This window comes from Sorex fumeus, unplaced genomic scaffold, assembly GCF_029834395.1.
Source record: "Sorex fumeus unplaced genomic scaffold, SorFum_2.1 ptg000043l, whole genome shotgun sequence".
Lineage (NCBI taxonomy): Eukaryota > Metazoa > Chordata > Mammalia > Eulipotyphla > Soricidae > Sorex > Sorex fumeus.
In genome coordinates, this window is record NW_026606100.1 from 26,819,573 (window position 1) to 26,843,509 (window position 23,937).

Sequence of the window (23,937 nt, forward strand, 5' to 3'; positions counted from 1 at the left end):
TCCCCCCCCCCCCCGCCCCCAGCCCAGGCCTCTGCAGCGGGTGATGGAGACACTCTGGGGAGGCAGGAGATCCACAGCAGGGCCAGAGGGCTGCTCCCCCTGTCCTGGACGAAGGCCTTCCTGAAGCCTGAGCCAGAAGCCCCAGCCTCAGTCTCCCCTTCTTCACAGCCTGCACACACACGCAGAGTCTGCAGAAGGAGCTGAAGGAGGTCAGAAGCAGGTATTCACACACAGGACACACAATCCTCCTCCTCCCGTACTCCAGTCTAAAAGGTCGTTGAATTTTTTTTTTTTTTTTGCCTTTTGGGTCACACCCGGGGATGTACAGGGGTTACTCCTGGGTCGTGCACTCAGGAAATATTCCTGGTGGTGCTCAGGGGACCATATGGAATGGTGGGAATTGAACCCGGGTCAGCTGCGTGCAAGGCGCTGGTGCAAGGTGCCCTACCTGCTGTGCTATCACTCCAGCCAAGCTACCGAGAGTATTGGATATGCCAGACACAGTAACAACAAAGTCTCCAATGGAGATGTTACTGGGCCCGCTCGAGCAAATCGACGATCAACGGGAGGGCCTTTACCTTTATCTTAAAATAAAATAAAATAAAATAAAACAACCAACCGAAAGGCAAAGTCATTGAATAGAAGAGAAACAATTATCAGTGGCCATCGTGGGATTCCCTGGGAGCCCTGGATACAGCAGCCAGCAGGCCTCCCTCCCTCCCTCCGCACCCCCACGCCTCCCTCCGTCTCTCAACTGTAGCCTTGCAGTGAATTATTTATCATCGCTGACCCCCAGCCCCGCATCACAGCCTCAGCAGCTCTGGGGTCTGTGTAGCCTGGAGGCCCCCACGGCAAATCTACGACATTTCCTGCCCCCTTGTGGGGGGGACAGGCTTATGGAACCTGGAGTTACGGACTCAAGAATCCCCGAGTTGCTGGCCTCCCGGGCCACCACGGAAACTGCCCAGAGGACAAAAGGCAAATGCACAGCTGTGCTCTATAAAAATTTCACAGCCTCCGAGGACGCTGGGTGGCAGGGCCCGAGCTGCTCGGCTCCCATATTGATGAGTGCGAGTGCTTGCCACAGTTACTCGGAGCTGCCCTGGGCTCTCCCCAAGGCCTCTTTCCAGGGTGTTCTTTTCCTCCTCCAATGGCTCTTTTGCACCCTGCCTGTTAAAAAGGCAGATGCTCTCTGCACCCTTTCCCAGCCCCAGAAGTTTCCCAGTTCCAAGATCACGGGTCCCTCCCACCCGGCATCACAGTTCCTGCCTGAATTCTGACCCTGAGCTTCCCAAAAGGAAAATTCAAGATGGTAGGGCCTTCCCGGCCCTACCACCCCTTCTAGCCTGGAATCTTCCCCACACACACTGGGCACAGCATGGACACAGGCCCAGGAGCCAGGCAGAGTCCCAGCAGTCACGCCCATCGGCTGTGGGCTACTGCCCTCTCTATGTGGCAAAATCCCAGCCAAATTGGGTGCCCAAGAGCCCTGATAAAATGCCTCCTCCCCTAGAAGTCCTTTAACCCCAGCGTGCCCCATTCCTCCTAGCCTGGCCCTCTCTCACGAGCTTACAGTTTCATAACGCTTCTTCAGTCTTCTGGACTCTGCACCCCAAATGGCAAAAACGGGCTCCCCACTGGAGCCTCAATACCCAGGCACATTCCTGCCTGCATAAATGGTTGCTGAACTGAAGGATGCGCCTGCTTTCCTGACCCATGGAATCTGCACTTCCCCAAATCTATACACCGAGGAAACCGTTCAGAGGTCAAAGTGGGGTGAAGCAAAGCAGTCATCATTCACTTACAAGGACACTGTTTGGAGGTGTTTATTTTTCTTTATCATTTTACAAACACACACACACACACATACACACCCTACCAAAACATACCAAAACAACTCATCAGACCTAAAATAACACTGTATGTTGTAAGGACAACATAAATCCTTATAAAGTGGTCTGGGAAAGGAGGTTGATGGTGCCTCTCCCTGAATTTTAGGTGAGATTCCTGTTGCGAAACAAACACTCAATTCTATTTGTGTTTTTTTCACATTTTATTAGAAAAGTGGGACTCCTAGGGGTTAGAGATATAGTAGAATGGGCAGGGCACTTGATTGCACACACAACTGACCAGGGTTTGAGCCTCAGCATCACATAGAGTTTCCCAAGTCCTGCTAGGAGAGATTCCCTAAGCACAGAGCTAGGAGTAATCCCTGAGCACCACTGGTTAGGACCAAAACCAAAATGAATGAATGAATGAATGAATGAAAAGGTGGAAAGCCTGGGCCAGGGATGTGGTCAGCGATCAAGCATGTGTCTTGCAAGAATGAGACCTGGGTTTGATCCCCAGGACCGGAAGGAAAAAAGTGGAAAACCTTTTCAGGTTTCTTTTTTTGGGGGGAGTCCCCTGTGGTGTTCAGGGGCCAGGGACCACTCTTAGAAATATACATACCTGATGGTTCTATGCCCAATGCTGGGGACCAACAGCGTTATAGCCAGTTGTGTTTCAGGGGCCAGGAGGTGCTGGGGACCCAGTTGGGGTCCTTTGAACTACCTCCTCACCCCAGATTACTTTCAGTGAGCAAAAGCAGACCAATATCAGTCTTCCCAAACACAAAGACGGAGAACATAAGGCGGACTTTTGAAAAGCAGGAGATACCGGCAATGCCTCCCCTGACTGAGCATCGAGACAGACCAAGTACTTCCTGTGCTCTTCTCGGTCCTTCCAAATACCTGCATGACTTTATGTATCCACATTCCCATTTTCCTGATAGAAAACATCAACAGCTCTGAAAAGTTAAGCAACTTACACAAGGTCACCCAACTCGCTCCTTGAAAATGCAAAATTCACTTCCCTCTGACTCCAAAGGCAAGCAACCTAAAGGATTTATTAAAGTCACAACAGATACTCAAGAAACTATCCAACAGCAAAGGAGAGGGGCTAAGGTGTCTCCGACCTCGGTTGCTGCCAGGGTAACAGCGGCAGAAGTGCCCCAGTGGACGTGGCAGAGGAACAGGGAGTAGGTCCAGGGGGAGCAGGTGTAAAGGGTGACCCTGCCACCCAGGGCCTCTCCGGAGAGACTTCTACCCCTTTATCCCTCTCCAGGTCCACCTAGGCTAAAACACAGGCTGCCCTAAGGAAACGGGGTTGGTGCACGGTCTCCCCATGCCCCCATCTCTCTTCAGCCCCGACACACACACACACACACACACACACACACACACACACACACATCCCCGGCTAGATTGCATCTAGATTGCAAATTCTCTGAATCCTCCACGGGAATTTTTCAGACTCTGCCAAGAAGAGTCGGGGTAAATGTATGCTCGCTAATTGCTGACCTTGATCAGTAGACAGCTCTCCCCAGGGTCAGAGTGCTGCCTCAGACCAGCCAGGAGGCATGAAAATGGCTCCAAAGTTGGAGAAATAGGCGTGTGCTTGCAGAGTGGCCCTGCAGTTGTCCAGAGGGGTGGGAAGAAGCGGGCAGGTTTCAGAGGGGCTGCCAAGCTTCCCCAGCTCCATCCTCTCCTGAGGCAGTCACCTCTGCATGCAGCACAAAGGCCCTGCATGCAGCCAAGGGCTCACACACGGCCCCGTGCCCAGGGGCTACCCCGGGCTCACCCCCCAGAGCACACGCTCCTCAGCAGAATCTGGGAAACAAACCACATGGGTCTGCAAACACATGTGCGCACATGCTTCATGCACACATGCTATACACTCATGCTATACACACACATGATTCACACACTCACACAGGCCCCACAAAAGCCCAGTGGGTCTAGAACGGGCTCAGCTTCTTATAGAAGTGAGAGAGAGGGGCAAAAATGAAACTGTTTTTCTGACTTGACACAGCGGTCATTGACTTGAATCTCCTCTCTTTCTCTCCAAAGTCCTGACCACCCAGCCAGCCACTGGCTCTGGGCTCTAGTCCCATCTCCCATCTGCCCATGTCTGGGAGTGGAAGATAACCCCAAGTCCCAAACCTAGAGCCCTCCTGCCCCATTGTCTGCCAGGATTTGGGAGGGCTGCACGGAGGAGGCGGTACCAGAAGAGGACCAAGGTCTAACTCCTGCAAGGACAGAATTTTTCAGGGCTTGGGGGCAGACGATGAATGGAAGGAGACTAGAAACTTCCTGCATCCCACCTGGCCCCGTCAAAGGCTCAAAATCCACCGCATTCAAGCCACGGACACACGCACCCCGAGTTTTCCCACAGGCCCTACCTCCCTGCGCAAACGGAGACACTGTGCCCAGCGAGTCGGGGGTGCCCACCCGCAGGAATAAAGTGCCGGTGCGCCGGGAGAAGGTCTGCAGCGCGGGCCAGGGGCGGGCGCGAGGCCCCAACTGGCAGCCTGGAGGGCCTCCATCTGGGCGCAAGCAGCCGCGGCTGGGGAAGGCCCTGGAGGGCCACACGCCCAGCCCTCGGCTGCGGACTCCCGGTCCCCGAGGGTCTGGGTGCTGGTCCCCTGTGCCCACTCCCGGGTGGTTGCGTGCGCTGCCTCTGCGGGTGCGCGGGGAGTACTCACAGACGCTCGGTGTTCCGGGGGATGTTCTTGGGGATGGCGCGGAGCCCCGCGCCGTGACAGTCCACCGTGGTGCCGGTGCAGGTGCAGAGGGCGGGGCACGCCGTGGCCCCCAGGCGCCACGCGGCGGTCCACAGCAGCAGCCAGAGCTGGGGCGGGCCGAGGGGCCCGGCCAAGGGTCCCCGCCGGGTGGTCAGCGCCATGGCGCCCTGTCCGCGTCCCGCAGGCCAGCCGGGCGGCGGCGGCCGCTTACCATGCCCGTGCGGGGCCGCTCCAGGTGCGCGCCCGCGTCCGAGCCCCCGGGCGGGCGGGGACGGGGACCTGCTGCGTGGCCCGCGACGGCGCCCGTGTGTGTGTGTGTGCGTGCGTGTGTGTGCGTGCGTGTGTGTGTGTGTGTGCGCGCGCGCGGAGGGCGGACGCGCGGGGCTCTCGGCGGCTCCCTCGCGCCCTCCCTGCAGCTCCGGACTGAGCAGCAAAATGGGCCGGCCCCGCGCGCGCGCGCGCACACGCACACACAGGCTCGGCCGCACACTCACGCCCGCCAGCCCTCCCGCCCGGCACTCATCCATCCATCAATGGAGAAGCGCACAGCCGGGGCCAGACTCCTCCCCGCCGCCCCCGCCCCGCGCGCCGCCTCCCCGGCACCCGCCCCGCGCCCCGCCGCTGCAGTTTCAAAGGTGAAGGCGCGCGCGCGCGCGCGTGGGCCGGGGAGGTGGCGGGGGAGGGGGGGCTGCGGGACAGCAGGGATTCCACGCGACCTGCCAGGGGTTCCCCCCCCACCTCGTGCCCGCCCCCGCTAGCTAGGCACAAGCGCGCGAGCACGGAGGATGCGCACACTTGCACGCACCCCACACCCGCAGAACCCATCTGCTGCTCTAGAAGGGGGAGGGGGATCTTAGTTTGCCCACTGGATCACTCTGTGGGGGGGCCACAGACTGGCCAGCGGGAAAGCCAGAACTGGCTCCAGGTCCTTAGTACACTAACTCCGTGGATGTGGCGGGGGAGAGGGCACCCTCATTACAGGTGGCATCTCCAAGATGCTTACCTGACTTAGCCTAGGATCTGCCCCTGGAGAGGGGGAGGGAAAGTGAGTACAAAAGGGCTAAATCCGTTAGATTCTCCTCCACCCCTTCACCAGAAACCCCTCCCCCCCTGCCCCCAATCTTGAAACAAGCTGTGTCCAGAGTGTGTCCATGACCCTGCCCTGGGCTTTGGCAGAAAAACGATGATGGTCTTTCTGCGTGGGAGGCGCAGAAGGCTAGAAGCTGCACAGGAGAGAGCGAGCAACCACCTCCCGCTGCTCCCGTCAGCCTTTCTCTGTCCTGAGGCTGAAAACACCAACCAGGATAGTGGGTCCTGGTCCTCAAAGCCTGCAGAGACGGCTATTAATATTGGGGGGAGGGGAGGGCGCGGGTTACATAGCAGGCTCCCTGACCAGACCCCAGGCCTCTCCGGGTCTTTGTGGAGGGATTCTCCTCGCTGTGAGAGTGCCGATGTGGGTGTGAAATCCAGGTGTGGAGAGAATTACCTCCATCCCAGAAAAAAACAAATGCCTTCCCTTCCCCCCACCCCCCATTAAAGAGCGCTGACTCCCTGGCACGCCACAGACCCACACACCAATCCGGCGCCTGCCTCCAGGCTGCCCACGAGCTTGGCAAGAGCAAAGAGTCCAGGAGCTCAGGCAGCACCTCCCAGCTCCCTACGAGAAGCCCAGGGAGAGAGTGTGGTCACAGAGACGTTTAGGGCAGATACCACAAACAAACACTGTCCTCCCGTTGTTTATCGATTTGCTCTAGCGAGCCCAGTAACATCTCCATTTTGAGACCTGTTGTTACTGTGTTTGGCATATCAAATACATCATGGGGAGATTGCCAGGATTTGCCATGCGGGCGAGATACTCTCGGTTGCTTGCCGGGTTCTCCAAGAGGGCGGAGGAATCGAACCCGGCTCGGCCAGGCTGACTGAGCAAGGCAAACGTCCTACCGCTGTGCTATCGCTTCGCACAGCAGGGCAGATACCACCCGGGCTGGAATTCCTGAAGAGGCCCGGAGATATTAATAGGCAGGTTGTGTGAGATTTAGGGCTACGTCACCCTCCGGGTTTGGGGGGATCCTGTGTTTTTCTTTCCCGCCTCCATAAACATTTTCCAGTATCTTTGCTGTCATAGTAAGGAACAATAACCATCTGTGGGACTGCAGCAAATAGGTCACACCTCACATGGCTGATGTCCACCACTTGGGAGAGTTTTTTCGAAAGTTTTCCCACACTCCTATCCAGGATCTTCATCCAGGGCCAGGACCTCCTTCCAGGGCCACAGGTCCTGAAGGATCTATTCAGTCAAAGATCAGGAGAAGGGGCTTTCTCAAGCTCCCCAGTGGAGCTGTCTTAAATATTCCCCCGTAAGCACACACTCCCCAGGCTCCTCTCCTCTCCCCCTTCCCTCCTCCTGCTCCAGGGCCCCCTGCCTCCCAGCCTGCCGCTTTGTTTCTCCTCTCTTGACTGGAGCTCGGCTTACACGTGTGGCTTCTTCCCTGGCACTCCAGCCTGGACAGTTTCCTTCCTTCCCCACACGGTCATCTACTCGGCCAGCAGCAGCCCTCGAGCCTCCCCCAGTGGTGCCCATCAGGACCCGGGAGGGGGCCTTGAAAGTCCAACCCCAGGTGGGGTTGGCAGGGTCAGATGGACGTGCCCTGGGATAACTGGGTGCGGGTGGCAGTGGGCAGGGCTGTGCCTTCAGCCCAGCCTACGGCTCCTGAGAGCCACTGGCTGTCCTAAAGCTTCCAGACGAGCCTGGACAGTGAATTGCAAGCAGGCCTGGAGCCAAGTTGTCACCTCCTGGCAAGGCCTGACTTTTCCTATGGGGGTGGGGGGAGGAAGGAGAGGCCCCCTCCGATCCTGGACAAAGACAGCACCCACCAGTCCCCGGGAGGGCCTGCCCCAGCATCCAGGCAGTGCCCCAAATTGGCTCCCCTCCCTGGTTCCTCCACCCCAGAATCTGGCCAGCTCCCCAACTCGGAGGCACCTCGCCATGAATGAAGACAGCTCATTAGTGTGCCCAGCACATTGACTGGCTCAACAACTGCCGGGCCAGCCGCACCTCCACCCCGCCCCCAGCCTCCCTTAGCTTTCCCCTGCTTGCTCCCCCACGCCCTCCCCCTGCCAGCTCTCCCCACCCTCCAGCCCGACACCTGCTCCCGCGTGCACGGCCTGGAGGCAGGCCTGTCACGTTGCTTCTGCCAGCACGGCCCTGCCAAGCCCGCCTCTGCCTACTGGCCACCCCCAAGACCACCCCTCCCTCCCTCGGGGAGACTTGGGGCTGGGTCTCTCCCCACATCAGCGGGCGAGAGCCCCTCAGAGTCCTCTCACCCCTGCCTGCTCAGGCCTCTCCTTCTGATCCCTACCCAGGATCCTATCGGCCCCCTCTGAAGCCTGGGGGAGGATGGGCAGCACTGTGGCAAACACCATCCTGAGCCTGCCCAGAACGTACATCGTACATCGGGCTGAGCCTCACAGCCCCGCTGAGCTCACCGTCGGGTGGGGGGGGGGTGTGAAGAGATGGGGAGTCGCTCGGTAGGGGGTGTGCCCAGCACAGGCTAGGAGTGGAAGGCTCCCGCTCCCCGGAAGAAGCGGCTCTTGAAGGATAGGCATGAGCAGGTGGGGTATCAAAATGGAGAGAAAAAGGCTTTCTGGGCCCCAGAAAGGCCGGCAGGCAGGTGGGGGGGGGGCGGGGGGGGGACGGCAGGAGAGGAGGCTGAGCTTGAGCTCAGCCAGGCTGGAGGGCGCTGGGCAGGGGGCAGAAAGATATTGGGGGCATGTCTCAGAGGCCCTGGGGCAGCTGTTCTCTGGTTTTAGGGCCTTGAAGGATCCCCTGGCTCTTCCGTGTGTGTGTGTGTGTGTGTGTGTGTGTGTGTGTGTGTGTGTGATGCAGAGATACACTCCCCTGAACCCAACGATAGCAGTTGCTTTCGGGTAGGGGTCTAGGTGATTGGGGGGTGGGGGGGGGACGGTGTTAGCGCATGCTCCTTTCTCCTCGGGTCAGGGTTTACTCACCTTTGTATGCTGCCCAACCCCCCCCCCCCACCTGCCCCCTCACCCACCCACAGGCTGTTCGTTATCATCATAAACGCCAGTTGCTCAGATCCATCCCAGACCTTCTTGATCGGAATCTTCCCCGTCAGCAAAGCTGGGGCCCGAGGGGTGCGATTCGGATGCAGGCGCTTCTGCGAGCCTGACAGCAGAGTGAACACATTGGGATTTGGACAGGGAGACCCCCGGGGATGGTGAAGAAAGGAGCCTGACTGGCACCAAGCGGCTGAAGCCCGCGGCCTCCCTTCTCTCGGTGGCCTCACGGTTAGCAAAGATGAAACACATCAAAGAGGAAAATCACCGTGGGTGGGGAGGAAGCACAAGACACAGATGTATTGTCACTTGAATCACAAAATGTCAGGGCCAGAGAGGAATAAGGTATGTCACATGATGACAGCCCAGAAAAGTGAAGCAACCAACCCACGCTCACTCAGCCCAACAGCTGCAGAGGAAAACGAGGCACAAGGGCCTCGCTCAGCCGTGCACTGGTGACAAAAGCATCATTTCCACCCTGTGCCCTTCTCGGGGCCCTGCCAACACTGAGGGGACTCAACGCAGGACCTTTGGTCTACACAGGGCTCAAGTTTCATTCACTTTGTTCTCTAAGCACCTCGAAGTACTCCAGTGTAGAGGAGGCTGGACAATCTGTGTGCGGGCCCCAGCCCGCAGAAGGCCCAAGCACCTCGACTTGAGATCCTTCGTTTTTTAGAATGCTGAGCTACCATATGCAACAGGATAGATCTGTCAGAGGAGGACGAGGTGATGGCAGAGATGAGAGGAGACAGGGACAGGGTATCTGTACAGGGAGCAGCAATTCGCCTGTTCTGATCGTACTGGTGATGCCCCCTACGGTGACCTAGCCATTGAGAACATCAGATTTTTCTGGGGGAATCACTGGGATTCTTTTTTGTGGGGGCACTTTTTGGGTTCACACCCAACGATGCACAGGGGCTACTCCTGGCTCTGCACGCAGGAATTACTCCTGGCGGTGCTCAGGGAACCATATGGGATGCTGGGAATTGAATCCAGGTCAGCTGCATGCAAGGCAAATGCCCTACCCACTGTGCTATTGCTCCAGCCCCCTCACTGGGATTCTTGAATCTTGCTCAAAATTTCTATAAAACTCAAAACATTTCCAGCCATGTATTCTTATTTTTTTTTAATGTTATGTCAGACCTTAGAGATAGTATGGGGGTTAAGACACTTGTCTTGTATGTGGCCAATCCTGGTTTGATCCTCGGCACTACATATGGTCTTTTGAGCATCACCAGGGGTGACCCCTGAGCATTTCCCCCTGCAAAAAAAAAATTACATCCCTTATTTTTCCTCCCCTTTGTGGACCCCACATGCGTGTATCATGCCGCTTAAAGCCATCGTATCAGTTATTACATCTTCATTTTTTATCTTAGGGCTGGAGCGATAGCACAGCAGTAGGGCATTTGCCTTGCATGCGGCCGACACAGCCGACCAGAGTTCGATTCCTCCGCCCCTCTCGGAGAGCCCGGCAAGCTGCCGAGAGTATCTCGCCCACACAGCAAAGCCTGGCAAGCTCCCCGTGACGTATGCAATATGCCAAACACAGTAACAACAAGTCTCACAATGGAGACGTTACTGGGCCCGCTCGAGCAAATCAATGAACAATGGGAGGACAGTGACAGTGACAGTCTCTATATGTTTTATCTTGCTGAGTAGCAGTTGCTGTGTTTTCATGCTCTTACTCTTTTCTTCAGTCCAGTGTACTCTGATGCTTGCTTTACCAAGAACAACTTTTATCTCGAACATATGGTCTTCATTTCTAGTTCTTTTTTTAATAACCCAAGTATCATTTTTATTTTCACCCTTCCCTTTGTTGTTGCTGTTGTAACAATGGCAAAGATTTACCTACTTGCCTATGGTTCCTGCTGGGGGTTTCACACTGGTCTGCATTTATATTCTTAGCATGCTTACCACACCGTCTACCTTCCTGTGCAGATGTGATAGAGTCATAATGACTGTGTTTGTGATTTGAATCACTTCTGGATCAGATTTGGTTGTTTTTCCTCTTCACTCTGGCTCCAATTTTCCAACTAATTTGTATCTGATAATTGGAGGTTGGGTACCAGACATCATTATAGATTTCACCTTGTGGAATGCTAAGTGTTCTTGTAGTGTTTCTGTGGAACGGTGTGTCATACCCAGCAGTACTCAGGGTTTACTCCTGTCTTTGTGCTCAGGGCTTACTCCTGGCAGTGCTCAGATGCAGCACCGGGCATTGTGTGCATGTAAGCCCAGTGCCTTACATCTCTGGACTTGTCTAACATTCTTGTGATTTTAAAAATGTAGGCTTTGTTCTAAAACCCAGTGAAGAAAATTGGAAACAATATAATTCTTTTCAGGCTTGCTCTTAGCTCTTAAACTTTACTGGGCTGGACAGTTAGTCCAGGGTTCATTCCCCACCTCTTCAGCAGTGTCCTTGGTTGTTGTTTTTGTTCTTGGCCACACCTGGCAGTGTTCAGGGGTTACTCCTGGGTCTGCACTCAGGAATCACTCCTGGCGAACTCAGGGGACCATATGGGATGCTGGGGATTGAACCCAGGTCAGCTGCCTGCAAGGCGAGCGCCCTGCCTGCTGTACTATCTCTCCAGCCCAGCAATGCCTTCTAATAACTGCCCAAGCCGCTGTGAATCCCAAGGATTTCCTCTCTGGCTGTACAAACATCAAGTCTTCCCAACTCTTACAGGCATGCCAACTCTTCTGCCTGCTCCATTTCAGTGAGACTTCACTGGCCTCAGAGACCTTACAGCCTGGTCTGACCAGGGCTCAGAGTGGCCGGGGCCGCACAGGGTGGCTCTGTGTGCAAATCCCTGGTTGCTCTCTCATCGCAGCAATTTCCTCTCCTCTCTCCCCCAGACTCTAGTGTCCGTGACTGCCTAGACTCAGCTTTGACTCTGCATCTCAGCTTCAAGCCAGGTTTCACCTGGGGTTCCCTCCTGCTCTGTGGCCTGGAAACCCTCTCAAGGCTTACCACGCTTCTGGAAGGAATTGCTGCTCCAGACTACCACCTGCCCGGTGTTTGAAAATAGGGGACGGCAGAGGAGAGAGGGTACCCGAGGGAGCTGGAGGCCAGGCTGAACCTCGTCTGTTAGTGTGGAGGTGGCGCATGGCTCATCTCGGGATCCTTGGGCAGAGCTTCTGCTGGAAAATGGCCTGTGGAGGGCTCGCTCCTGTCACGGGAGGGAGTGTGAGCAGCTTGGCAGGAGCTGGTGTCGTGCTGGGATTTCAGTGGCGGCCACGTGCCACCCAGGCTACAGGAACTTTGGAAGATGAGACGGATCATCCACTGCATTTCTGCCTGTGGCCAGAGGGCTGGGCACTGGGCCTTCAGACCAGGGCTTTCTCTGGAGGGAGGCCTAATCTGGGGGCTCACGCTCCACTAAGGGCTGCCCGTGGACACCTCCCCCAGCCTCCAATGTCTCTACCTGTATATAAACCACACATTGTTTTATAGTGAACACTGCCTCACAGTCAAAACACATTTTCGAAGTATAGTTGGGACCAGGAGAGATCAAATTCAAGAGGTCCTTTCAAAGATTTTTGTGAGTGTGTGGCTTAAGCTAAGACCTAAAGAACAATTAAGAACTGGCTGATGGAAGGGCTGGAGCGATAGCACACCGGGTAGGGCATTTGCCTTGTATGCGGCCAACCCGGGTTTTATTCCCAGCATCCCATATGGTCCCCTGAGCACCGCCAGGAGTAATTTCTGATTGCGTGAGCCAGGGGTAACCCCTGTGCATCACTGGTGTGACCCAAAAAGCAAAGAAAAAAATAACTGGTTGATGGAGCAAGAGTTAAGGGAAGGGGGTTCCAGAAAGAGGGAACAGAGTGGGAGGAGGCTCAGAGGCAAGAGCCAGGCCTTTTGGCACAACTGGGAATAGATTTTTTAGGAGGGAGGTGAGACCCTTCAGGGAGGGGCCGCCCCAAGGCCTGAACTGAGAGAAGTTGGCTGAAGGCAGGGGGAACGGGAGGCCAGCCAGGGACTTTCCATTGAGATAGAGTTGCGAGCAGTTCTCTCTCCCCTGCTTGGCCTCTGATCCAGAGCCTTCTACCTTCAGTGGCAAATGGGAGTGACAGAGAATCTTTGGAAGCACATCACCTACCCAGGTCCAGAGGTCAGAGGAGCTTTTCCCTCTGAACCAGCCTGTAGGCCTCCCCAATCCAAGATGACAAAAATAGGCATCGGGGAACTCGTGAGTTCCCAGTCCTGGGAACACCAGTTACAAAAATTGTACTAGCAAGGGGTCAGAGAGGTAGTTCAGTGAGCTGAGAGCAACCATTTTTGGGGTGCAGAGGAAGGGGAGATTTAATCCACACCCAGCTGTATTCAGGGCTTATTGCTGGCTCTATGCTCAGGGATCACTCTTGGTGGGGTTCAAGGGTCTCTATGGGGTATTGGGGAGTTAACTGGAGTCAGCTGTGTATAAGGAAGCACCTTACCCCCTGTACTGTCTCTCTGGCCCCAGAAAATAGAATCTTAACAGCTTACAAAGACTTTCACTTTGCCTATAAATTCTCAGAGTCTGCTATTCCAAAAGCTTTACATTTTAAGCTGTTTCCTCTTCCCAATAAACTTGTAAGACAGGCGCTATTTTTATACACCCGGAGCTGGAAATATGAAAAGGTCTAGTAACTCGCCCAAGGTAACACAGCACATGCGTGGTAGGGAAAGGATGCAAAATGAGGATAAAATCTGCCTCCTGGAGAGATGTGGGAGGGGAAGGAGAGCAGACAAAAGTGTCTTCTGCTACCCGGGCAAGTGGTGTGCCTAGCTCATAACAAAATTAAAAAAAAAAAAAAAAGACTGGGCCAGAGAGATAGCACAGCAGGGATGGCGCTTGCCAACCCAGATTTGATTCCTGGCACTCCATATGGTCCCCCCTGAGCTCCACCAGGAGTGACCCTGAGCACAGAGCTAGGAGTAAGCCCTGAGCACTGTCACAGATGCCCCTTCTCATCTCCCCCCCCCCCGCAAAAAAAAATGTCAAGACTGTGGAATGGCAGCACAGCAGCGCACAGGCCTCGTATGTCACCTGTGCGAGGTCCTGGTTCTGCCCCCAGCACTACAAATACAAAACCTGCTGTTGCAATGATGTACTCATGAAAAGTATGACGAACAGTAGTTTTTTCCCTTTTCATTTTTTTAATTGAATCACGGTGATATGCACATTCACAAAGTTTTTTATGGTTGGATTTCAGTTATATGATGTTCCAACACCCGTCCCTTCGCCAGTGTACTTTTCCTACCACCAAGGTCCCAGTTTCCCTCCTGTCCCCAACTTCATCCCACCACCTGCCACTATGGCAGGCACTTTTCTCCTCTCTCTCTCTCTCTCCTTCTCTCTCTCTCTCTCTCTCTCTCTCTTTTGGTCCTCATCATGGTTTACAATACAGATAATGAAAGGTTATCAGGTATATCCCTTTATCTGTGCCCTTCACCCCCCCCCCACACACACACACATGCTTGTGGCAAGTTTCCAAACATTGATCTATCCTCCTGGCCCCTGTTTACCTCACCTTGGATATTATTGTCATATATATGTATATATATATAAAATTTCTTCCACAAATGAATGCAGTCGTTTTATACCTGTCCTTCTCCTTCTGACTCATTTCAGTCAACATGATACTCTCCATGTCAATCCACTTATAAGCAAATTTTATGACTTCATTCTTTTTAACAGCTGCATAGTATTCCATTATGTAGATGTGCCATAGTTTCTTTATCCAGTTATCTGTTCTCGGACACTCGGGTTGTTTCCAGATTCTGGCTATTGTGAAAAGTGCTGCAATGAAAATAGAAGTGCAGGTGATGTTTCTGCTGTGTGTTTTTGGACCCCCAGGGTATATTCCCAGGAGTGGTATTGCTGGATCAAATGAGAGTTCAATTTCTAGTTTTTTGAGAAATGTCCATATTGTTTTCCAAAAAGGCAGGACAAGTTGGCATTCCCACCAACAAAGCAGGAGAGTTCCTTTCTCCCTGTATCTGCGCCAACACTGGTTGCTCTTGTTAATGAACAGTATTTTAAATCCTGGCACCTCAATTAAAAAAAAATCTAGTCTGCAACTGTACCTCATTGTGCTTCACTAATAAAAATTTTTTAAAAATCTAGGCCAAAACTGGTAAGAGTGCTAACTTAGGGAAAAGGTCACTCTAGAGCACATGCCTATTGACAAACAGCAAGTGATTGATTTGGGAGTTTTCGCCTTTCCTTTTTCCTTTGCTTCTATTGCCAAAAAAAATAAAAAAGTTTTGGGATCTGCTTAAGCAAAGTAGTCCCTTAACCCTTGCTTTGCCTTCAGACACCAAGGGGAGTCTTCCAATATTAAACGTAAGATTTCTTCTCAAACATGCAAAGTCCCAAATGCAATAGGTCAGAGCCTAACAATATTAAATACGTGTAATTAAATTTCCTTAAAAGCACCCCAAAATGGTGCTATTGTTGGATTATTGGAAAAAATAAGTGATATGTTTTGTTTTATCTTGGGGATGGGTAGGTATGCCCAGGGCATTTTATGTACAAAGAAAACACTCTACCACCAGCTATAATCTCAGTAGGTAATTTCCGCCCTATTTTTTTCTTTATTGGGGGGATATGGAGTCACACCTGGTGGTGCTCGGGTTTACTCTTGGCTCTGCACTCAGGGATCACTCCTGGTGAAGCCAGGGTCTGAGAATTGAGCCCAGATCAGCTGAGTGCAAAGCAAATGTCTTACCCACTGTGCCATCTCCCCAGCCCATTGTATCTTCTCTTATTTTCTCTATTTTCCAGATTCTCTACAATAGACTATTGTCCCCACAAAAATAAAACACATTTTAGAAATAATAACATAGTTATTAAGTGTATAATAAATGCTTGAATAAATATATGCCAAACACAGTAACAACAAGTCTCCACAATGGAGACGTTACTGGGCCCGCTCGAGCAAATCAATGAACAACGAGAGGACAGTGCTTTGCTTTGCTTTGCTTTGCTTTGCTTTTTAAGGTCCTGTCCGCCCGTTGTTCACCGATTTGCTCAAGCGGGAACCAGTAATGTCTCACAACAAACTGAGACTTGTTGTTACTGTTTTTGGCATATCAGATGCATCATAGGTAGCTTGCCAGGCTTTGTCATATGGGCGAGATACTCTCGGTAGCTTGCCGGGCTCTCCAAGAGGGGCGGAGGAATCGAACCCGGGTCGGCCACGTGCAAGGCAAACGCCCTACCCGCTGTGCTATTGCTCCAGCCCCTTGAATAAAATCACCACTAAATTTAAAATGCCACATGTAATGATTTTATGAGCCAACTAAATAACACAATAACACAATTCACATTCCTGTATGGCCGGAGCTGCCGTAGACTGTGAAGCGCATGTGGAGCAGCAGCAGCAGCTGGCAGGAATCATCTAGAGCATCGTCATACTCGTGGAGACAGCGATTCCATGAGAGGAGCTGCAGGGATCCCGCGGTGGGAAGGTGCTGCTCATTGGTGCAATGGTTCTGTCGGGATGATAAGAAGGTTTTGGAAACAGGGAAAGCTTTGGAACAGTGAACTGCAGTTAGTGCCACTGAACTGTAAACTTAAAAGTGTTTGAGGGGCTAGAGGGGTAGTATAGCAGGGAGTGTGTTTGCCTTGCATGTGGCCAACCGGGTTCAATCCCTGGCATCCCATAGGGTGCCCTCAGGAGTAATTCCTGAGTGCGAAGCCAGGAGTAACCCCTGAGCATCACTGGGTGTGACCCAAAAAGGAAAAAAAATATTGAGGTGCCCGAGCCATAGTAAAGTGGTAGATGCTTGTCTTGCACATGGTCAATCAAGTTTGTTCCCCGACAGCTCCTATGTTCCCTGAGCACAGAGCCAGGAGTAAGCGCTGAGCACCCCTGGGCATGGCCCAAAACCAAAAAATAAAAAGAGAAAAAAAGGGGCTGGAGCAATAGCACAGCGGGTAGGGTGTTTGCCTTGCACACGGCCGATCAGGGTTCGATTCCCACATCCCATATGATCCCTGAGCACCACCAGGGGTAATTCCTGAGTGCAGAGCCAGGAGTAACCCCTGAGCACTGCCAGGTGTGACCCAAAAAGAAAAAAAAGGAAAGAAAGAAAGAAAGAAAGAAAGAAAGAAAGAAAGAAAGAAAGAAAGAGAAAGAATTGAAAGGAGGCAGGGATGGAGCTCAGAGGTAGAGAAACTGACTTGCCACTGTGAGACCCTCAATTTGTCCCTGGTGTGTGTGTGTGTGTGTGTGTGTGTGTGTGTGTGTGTGTTGGGTGGAGGATTGTGACTTTTATTTTGCACACATGTATATACAATATACATAGACAGATATTTACCACGATTTTATTAAATCAATGCTGATTGCTCAATTAAGGGTGAGGCCATGGTTCTTGCAAGTATTGGTGCTAGGCCCAGTATTTGATGAAACCAGCCATAAGCCAGTGCCCCAGAGATCAAACCCGGGCCCAGCAGGGTGACAATCAGATCGGAACACAGGCCTCTGACCACCCTACGAAAGACGAGTCCTCACATGCCACCAAGGCCAGGCCCTATAACATCCCACCACCACTCGGAAGCCCGCGGGCAGCCGCGGCTACCCGGCCACCGCGGAGACCCCGGGCTGGGCGCGCGCCGCTCCTCGTCCTGTCCCAGGCCGGCGCCTGCGTGGCCGCCGACGGTGACGGTGACGGATGGCGACAGTCTTTCCCTGCAGTCTGGGGGCCCGCGGAGGGCAGGACAGGCTGGCGCGCGGGGTATCCAGGGAGGGCAGCAGGAATTTCTAAAATTGATTGTGAGGCTGCTTCGGGCAGCTGCCAAGTCAGTTTGGGCCCGGGCGGGGGAGGGACACATTCATCACCTGGGCCTGGGCGGGGCAGCCGCCGCTCCCGGGGGTCCTGGGCGGGTCTGGCGGGACCGGAGGGGGCGCTTTGGCCGGCCCCGGAGGGGACGCCGAGGGCGGGCCGGGGGCCATCTGGACCCGCCGCCGCCGGGGGCGGGGGCGTCTGCTAAGGCGTTGGGGGGTGGGGGGCAACAAATGGGAACCGCGCGCTTTTGTTGCCCGGACCCGAATGGCGTCTCTGCACCAACGGGTGGGCGCGCGCGGCCCAGAGGCCCCGCGAAGGGGGGTCTGTGCCATCTGCGAGCGGCTCAGGGCAGCGCGGGGTCGGCCAGGCTCTCCCAGCGGTCCTGTCACCCGGGCCTCAGTTTCCCTCCTTAAGCCTGCGTGCAGAGTGCCCCAGCAGACCGTGGCTGGACGCGTCTCCAAAGACGCGTCAAGGAAAACCCGAACCCGAGGGTCTACGAACCGTTACCTAACCGAGCAGAAAAACCCTCCCTGCACTTGTATTATCTGCGTTATCGGAGCTGGGGGTGTCTGCCTTTCCTGCCAATCAGCCCGCGTCTGTGCTAGCACCTGGCCCCGCACTTGGCTCCTATTAGATGCTCAGTAAACGGGAAACTGGACATCCTCTTTCGGGAAGCTCCGCCCCGAAAGATATATCAGGGGGCCAGAGCAATAGTTCAACAGACTGAGCATGTGCCTTGCATGTGGTGGGTCCAGGGTCCCTCTGCAGCACCACACGGTTCTGCATGCACTGCTTGAGCCCCAAGAAGTGCTAGGTGTGACTCCCCAAAGGAGATGAAGATATCTTCAGATATGGAAGTTCTAAAATCCCTGGCCTTTCTTGTGTCCTTTCTCAAGAAACTCTTAGAGGGTTACAAATTCTGTTCAACTCACCCACAGTTGTGTTGGTGTTGGCCCTCTTGTTTTCTCTATGCTTGAAGTACTTGTGCTTCAAGTTTTGTTTTCCATCAACTTAGTTGGATTGTAAGAGAGCAAGACAGAAGACGGATTCAAACAACTGTCATTATTCAAAAGTTCTTTCATTTGAGGGGCTGGAGAAAATAGTATAGTAGATAGGGCACATGCCTGGCATGCACCCAACATGGGTTCAAGGGTTCAAGGGTTCAAACCCAGCATCTGATCCCCACCAGGAGTGATCTCTGAGCACAAAGGCAGGAGTAAACCTTAGCACTGCCAGGTGTGGCCCAAAAACAACAACAACAAAAAGACAGAAGTTCTCTCAATTTTATTACCAATGGATCTTTCCTTCAAAGTCTTTTGCAAAACTTAAAACACATAAAAGCACTGTTGAGTTGGTTTCTATGCACTGGCTGTTGTGAAAGTTACAGCACAAAATTAATGGGGGAAAATTATCAAATTGGGATAACACTTATACCCATACATTAGTGAATGGATCCTTGGCATTGAGGATAAGCCACAATTAACATCACCTCTTTCACCCGCACACAGCATTATCTGCTCCTGTCTGTGCAAGAACACGCCCCTTAGAACTGTCCCCAAAAGGCTGGAACTGATGCATTCCTGGCTGCATTTACTGGAAACTCAGAGGGAAGATGATCACACCAATGGCTCAGCCAGTGCTCACTCAGCAAAATACAAATGGAGCACGGATGGTTTCCTGGTCAAAAGCCCTGGGATCTCCAACTTGTTAAATAAAAAGAAAGATTAAGTGGAATAGAAGGAGAATCTTTTGATTTATCGCGTTCAAAAGTGGGTCAAGGAATTCCTGGGTGCAGTAATGTAACCATTCACAGTGGGGAAAAGGTGGAAGCAATCCAAGTGTCCCTGGACAAAGCGCTAAACAAACAGATGCATACTATAATGGAGTAGCAAGTCCCCCTTAAGAAAGGAAAGATTCTGGGGCTGGAGCGATAGCACAGCGAGTAAGGCGTTTGCCTTGCACGCAGCCAACATGGCCGACAAAGGTTTAATTCCCAGCATCCCATATGGTCCCCCGAGCACCGCCAGGAGCAATTCCTGAGTGCATGAGCTAGGAGTAACCCCTGAGCATCGCCGGGTGTGACCCAAAAAGCAAAAAAAAAAAAAAAAAAAGGAAATATTCTGTCACATGCTATAGCAGGGATGACTCTCAAGGACACTATGGTCAATGGCCACAGAGGACAAATCCTGTATGACCTGCCCCCCAAACCCCACCAGCCCTTTCCTGCTAGGAGTCCATCAGCGTGTCAGATTCATAAAGATAGAAGGGAAGTGGAGGCTGCTTGCTTGCGACTGGGGATTGTGGTTTGATGGGTATAGAGTTTCAGAGTGGCAGCAGAAAAAATTCCCAGAGAACTATTATTACACAGTGTGACTATATTTGACACCACTGAACGGAATGCATTTTTTGTTTGTTTGTTGAGCCATATCCAGCATGCTCAGGGCTTACTCCTACCTCTATACTCAGGAATCATGCCTGGCAGTGATGGAGTCACTCCTTAGATGCTAGGGACCAAACGCAGGTCAGCCAGATGCAAGGCAAATGCCCTACCCACTATTGCTCCAGCCCCTAAACAGAATGCTTTGATTTTTATTTTCTACAGTTCTGTATCTGTGTTATTTTTAATGTTCCTCCCCCCATTTCCTTCACTTTTGTTGCTGGTGCTACAATGACTGGGAGTTACGTACACTTTGGTGCCCATCTGCTGTGTTGTGGTGTTCCCACGCTGGGTTGGGTGCTTCCATGCTGGGTTGGGTGCTCCCATGCTGGGCTGCCATCTCAGTGGAGTCACGATGCTCCTGGTCACTAGGCTGCAGTGTCCCAGAGATTGTGCTTTGCGGTGGTCCCGAAGCAATCACAATAGGGAGTGCCAGCAGGAGCTCATTCAGCATATGGGGAGGTACCAGGGATCCGACTCAGGCTTGCTCTACCACTGAGCCATCTCCTGGGCTGTTACAATTCTGTATCTGCTTTAAATACAATTACGAAGAGGTGGGTGGGGAGTTGGCGAATCTGAGAAAAGGGCCAGAGAGATAGCGCAGTGGGCAGGGCATTTGCCTAGCACTCAGCTGTCCTGGGTCCAATCTCTGGCATCACCTTTGTACCAGACACTCACCCAGCACCTACTTCAGCCCAGACACTCACTCTGCTTCGCTCTGGGCCAGGCTCTGTGTATAATGGTTGGGGACCCTATGAGAACAAACAGAGAAGACATCATCCAACAGCCATTCTCCCCTTCCTCCTTGCAACAAAGTCAATTCTATCCAGTCCTCCATCCTAGCTCATTGGAGGGTCTTTCTTTTCATTTTCACTTTTGTTTTTTTGAGGGGGAAATTTCCTAAGAGGTGCTCAGGAGGCCCAGAGATGACTCCCAGTAATTCTCAGCCAACCTAGCTGGTGGGTCAATAAGGGCCCAAGGATGTGGTGCTTCTTGGGCACTAGGTGCCAGGGACTTCCAGGGAACCCTTGCAGTGCTCTAGGACTTACCTGGCAAAGCTCAGAAGACAAGGTGGTTGGGGATTGAACCAGGATTGGCCACATACAAGGCAAGCACCTTAACCCCATACCACAAATGTGTGTGGTTCGGAGGGTAGATAAGATAGAGAAGGGACCAGTATGACAATCATATTGGAAATGGTCACGCTGGACAAGAACTGAGTGTTTGGTAGAAGTAGGTAAAGGGATATACACAAACTTCTGGTATCTGTATTGCAAATCACAGTGCCAAAAAAAAGGGAGGGGGGCAAGAGAAAGAGAGAGAGGAGAGAGAGAGAGAGTACCTGCCATAGAGGCAAGCTGGGGCCAGGGGATGGGGACACTGGTGCTGGGAAATGTACACTGGTGGAGGGATGGGCGTTGGAATACTGCATGACTGAAACTTAATCATGACCAGTTTTGAAAGGGTCTCTCTCACAGAGATTCAATTTTTTAAATTAATTAATTAATCAATTAATTAAATAAAAGCACCTTGGGGCCGGACGATAGCACAGCAGGTAGGGTTTGCACGCGGCCAACCCGGGTTCGATTCCCAGCATCCCATATGGTCCCCTGAGCACCGCCAGGAGTAATTTCTAAGCCAGGAGTAACCCCTGTGCATTGCCAGGTGTAACCCACAAAGCAAATAAATAAATAAATAAATAATAAAAGCACGTTAACCCCAATACTATCTCTCTAGTGGGGTCTTTCTTAATCACTCTAAGTTAAAAGGTTCCCAAGTTTATTTAACCGACTGGACCTGCCAGTAACTAGACAGTTACACCCACCAACTGCCGTGTAACTCCAACAACGGCCAGGATCCAGAGATTATCACACTCAGCTCCCGGGAGCGCGCGGCCGCATTCGCGGCTGCGCGACATCTTATCATCTCATTCCTAATTTGGTCAAACTGGCAGGCTACCAAATGTAACATGCCCACACGGCAGAGTCTGACAAACTCCCCGTGGTATACCCAATATGCCAAATACCAGTAACAATGATGGGTCTCATTCTCCTAACCCTAAAAGAGCCTTGAATATGGCACTTTAAATAAAAAAAATCTCAGGGCTAGGACGAAGAAGACGTTACTGGCACCTGCTCGGGGCCCCTTTTCAGAAAAAAAAAATTACTCAGGACTTCTTCCCATAAACAAACCAACCAAAAGTATTCCCCAGTTGTACCCCAGGGTCCCCTGGCTAGTTGAGGGGGGCAGGCAGTGGGGAATAGCACCCACTTTGGAGAAGCACTGATGTAAACTGGTGAGAGTATCAATGCCAAAAGAAGAGCATTGGTCACCCTTGCAGATGTTCACTATCACAGCCGTGTGTGACAACACCAGTCAACGAAGCCTGGAGGGAGGGTGTGGGGGGCTGCTGGGAAGTTTGTCCTCACTCTTACAGAGAATGAAGAGCAACCCCCTCCCCACTCCTGGCCTGCAGGGAGGGGCCCCACGTCCTACAGGGAACTGGGTGGTGCTCTAAGCACAGAAGAGTCTGTAGAGAAAGAGCTGGATGATCGTCTACACTGTGGAGCTTCGGAGCCACCCTGCAGAGGCCGTACCCCACGCCTCCTCCCAATCCTCTCCCCCCTCCCCCCACGTCCTATGACGCGCCCTGATGGAAGCCCTTGAGGTTTCGGCTGGTCCCGGGTGAATGTTCTATTACTTGCAGCCAAAAGCCAACTCCAGGGGCAGGGCGGGCTGCCAACACTCTGAGAACTTGCTGGATATACCACTCAACCAGCGTGCGACCCAGACCCATTTCTCAGCCTGGCCCAGGCCCCCTGAGTCAGAAATGACTCCCATCTTCCAGGAGAAGAGACTGCAATCCAGGAGCCAAGAGCAATTTGTCCTCTCTCTGTGCTCAGGGATCACTCCTGGTGGGACTCAGGGGTCCATGTATGGGGTGCCAGAGAGGGAACCCAGGTCTACCATGTGCAAAGCAAGCTCCACACCCACTGTGCCCTCGTTCCTCATTATTCTGTCTGGTGAAATTGGAACTGTATCCTGGGTCTTCCGCTCTACCAACAGTGGGACGAGCTCCATCACCATGCTCACGGACCCTCCCTTGCAAGCATTAAAGGTCTGAGCCAGGCGAGCCAGACCCGCGGAGGGCATGTACTCCCTCAATTCCAAACACAGAGCATGCAGTGGGCGGCTCTGTCCAATCACTCAAGGCCCATCTCTCTCTCACCTCCACTTCTCTCTGATTCCACTTCACTAGATCATGCCTACAGCAGCTTTCTTCTCATATCCCATAAGCCCAGGGCCAAAAAGTTGAGGGACTTTTGGTCCCCCCCCTTTGAGGTTTGCCAGCCACACCTGGGTCACAGGACCCTCTCTTTAGTGGGCTGAATCCTGGGTGCCACCTCCTGGCTCTGCCTGTGGCCATCCAACCCCTCTGTGTGTCCACTGGTCCATCCTGACACAAAGAGACCAACGGGGTTTCTCTGAGGCTCATTCGCTTGCCACCCCCTGCTTACTGCAGGCCAGCTCCGTGCCCGGCCACATTGGGTCAGGCGCTGGAGCTATGCTAGAGAGATCCAGCCCTGCCCTCCGAGTTTACGGTCCGGCTGGAACCCAGACACAAAACGAATCCATGCATGAGCGCACAACTCTGAGGAGCGTTCTAAAGCGGCATCCTCAGTGGGGACCAGTGGCCCCTGTGCACCCCCCAGAACACTCCAAGGGGACCACAGGTGGAAAATCATGCAAGTGTGGGGAGGACACAGCACGAGACTCAGAGACCAGCCCTTAGGACAGAGACGCCACAGAAAGGGAACGCGGGTGGGCAGGGGCCACACGCTGAGCAGGGCAGCTCGCAGGACAGGGTCACTGCTCTACAGGAGGAGCTGAGGAACGCTTTAGGGAAAGGCCCAGGCACCGAGGAGGCGTCCAGGAAGCACTGCCTGGGTCTTGCTCCACCTCCGCCCACTGCTTCCCCTAAGCGACACCCTACAAGCAGGGAAGCTGGCTGACTTGGCCGCCCTGCTCACGTCCCTGCCACCAATTACGAGCCTCCTAGGGGATGGGGGGAAAGTGTGA

At 53.2% G+C, this 23,937-nt stretch overlaps 1 protein-coding gene across 1 annotated transcript in view; it reads right to left on the reverse strand.

The window, feature by feature from the left end:
• The window catches only part of SLIT1 (slit guidance ligand 1), a 159,793-nt gene extending 154,869 nt beyond the window's left edge, over positions 1-4,924 (reverse strand). Inside the window, exon 1 of the mRNA XM_056120767.1 lies at positions 4,526-4,924. Coding sequence (XP_055976742.1) covers positions 4,526-4,725 — 200 coding nt within the window. The 5' untranslated portion in view covers positions 4,726-4,924. The remainder of the gene's footprint in view (positions 1-4,525) is intronic.
• Positions 4,925-23,937: the final 19,013 nt, after the last annotated feature.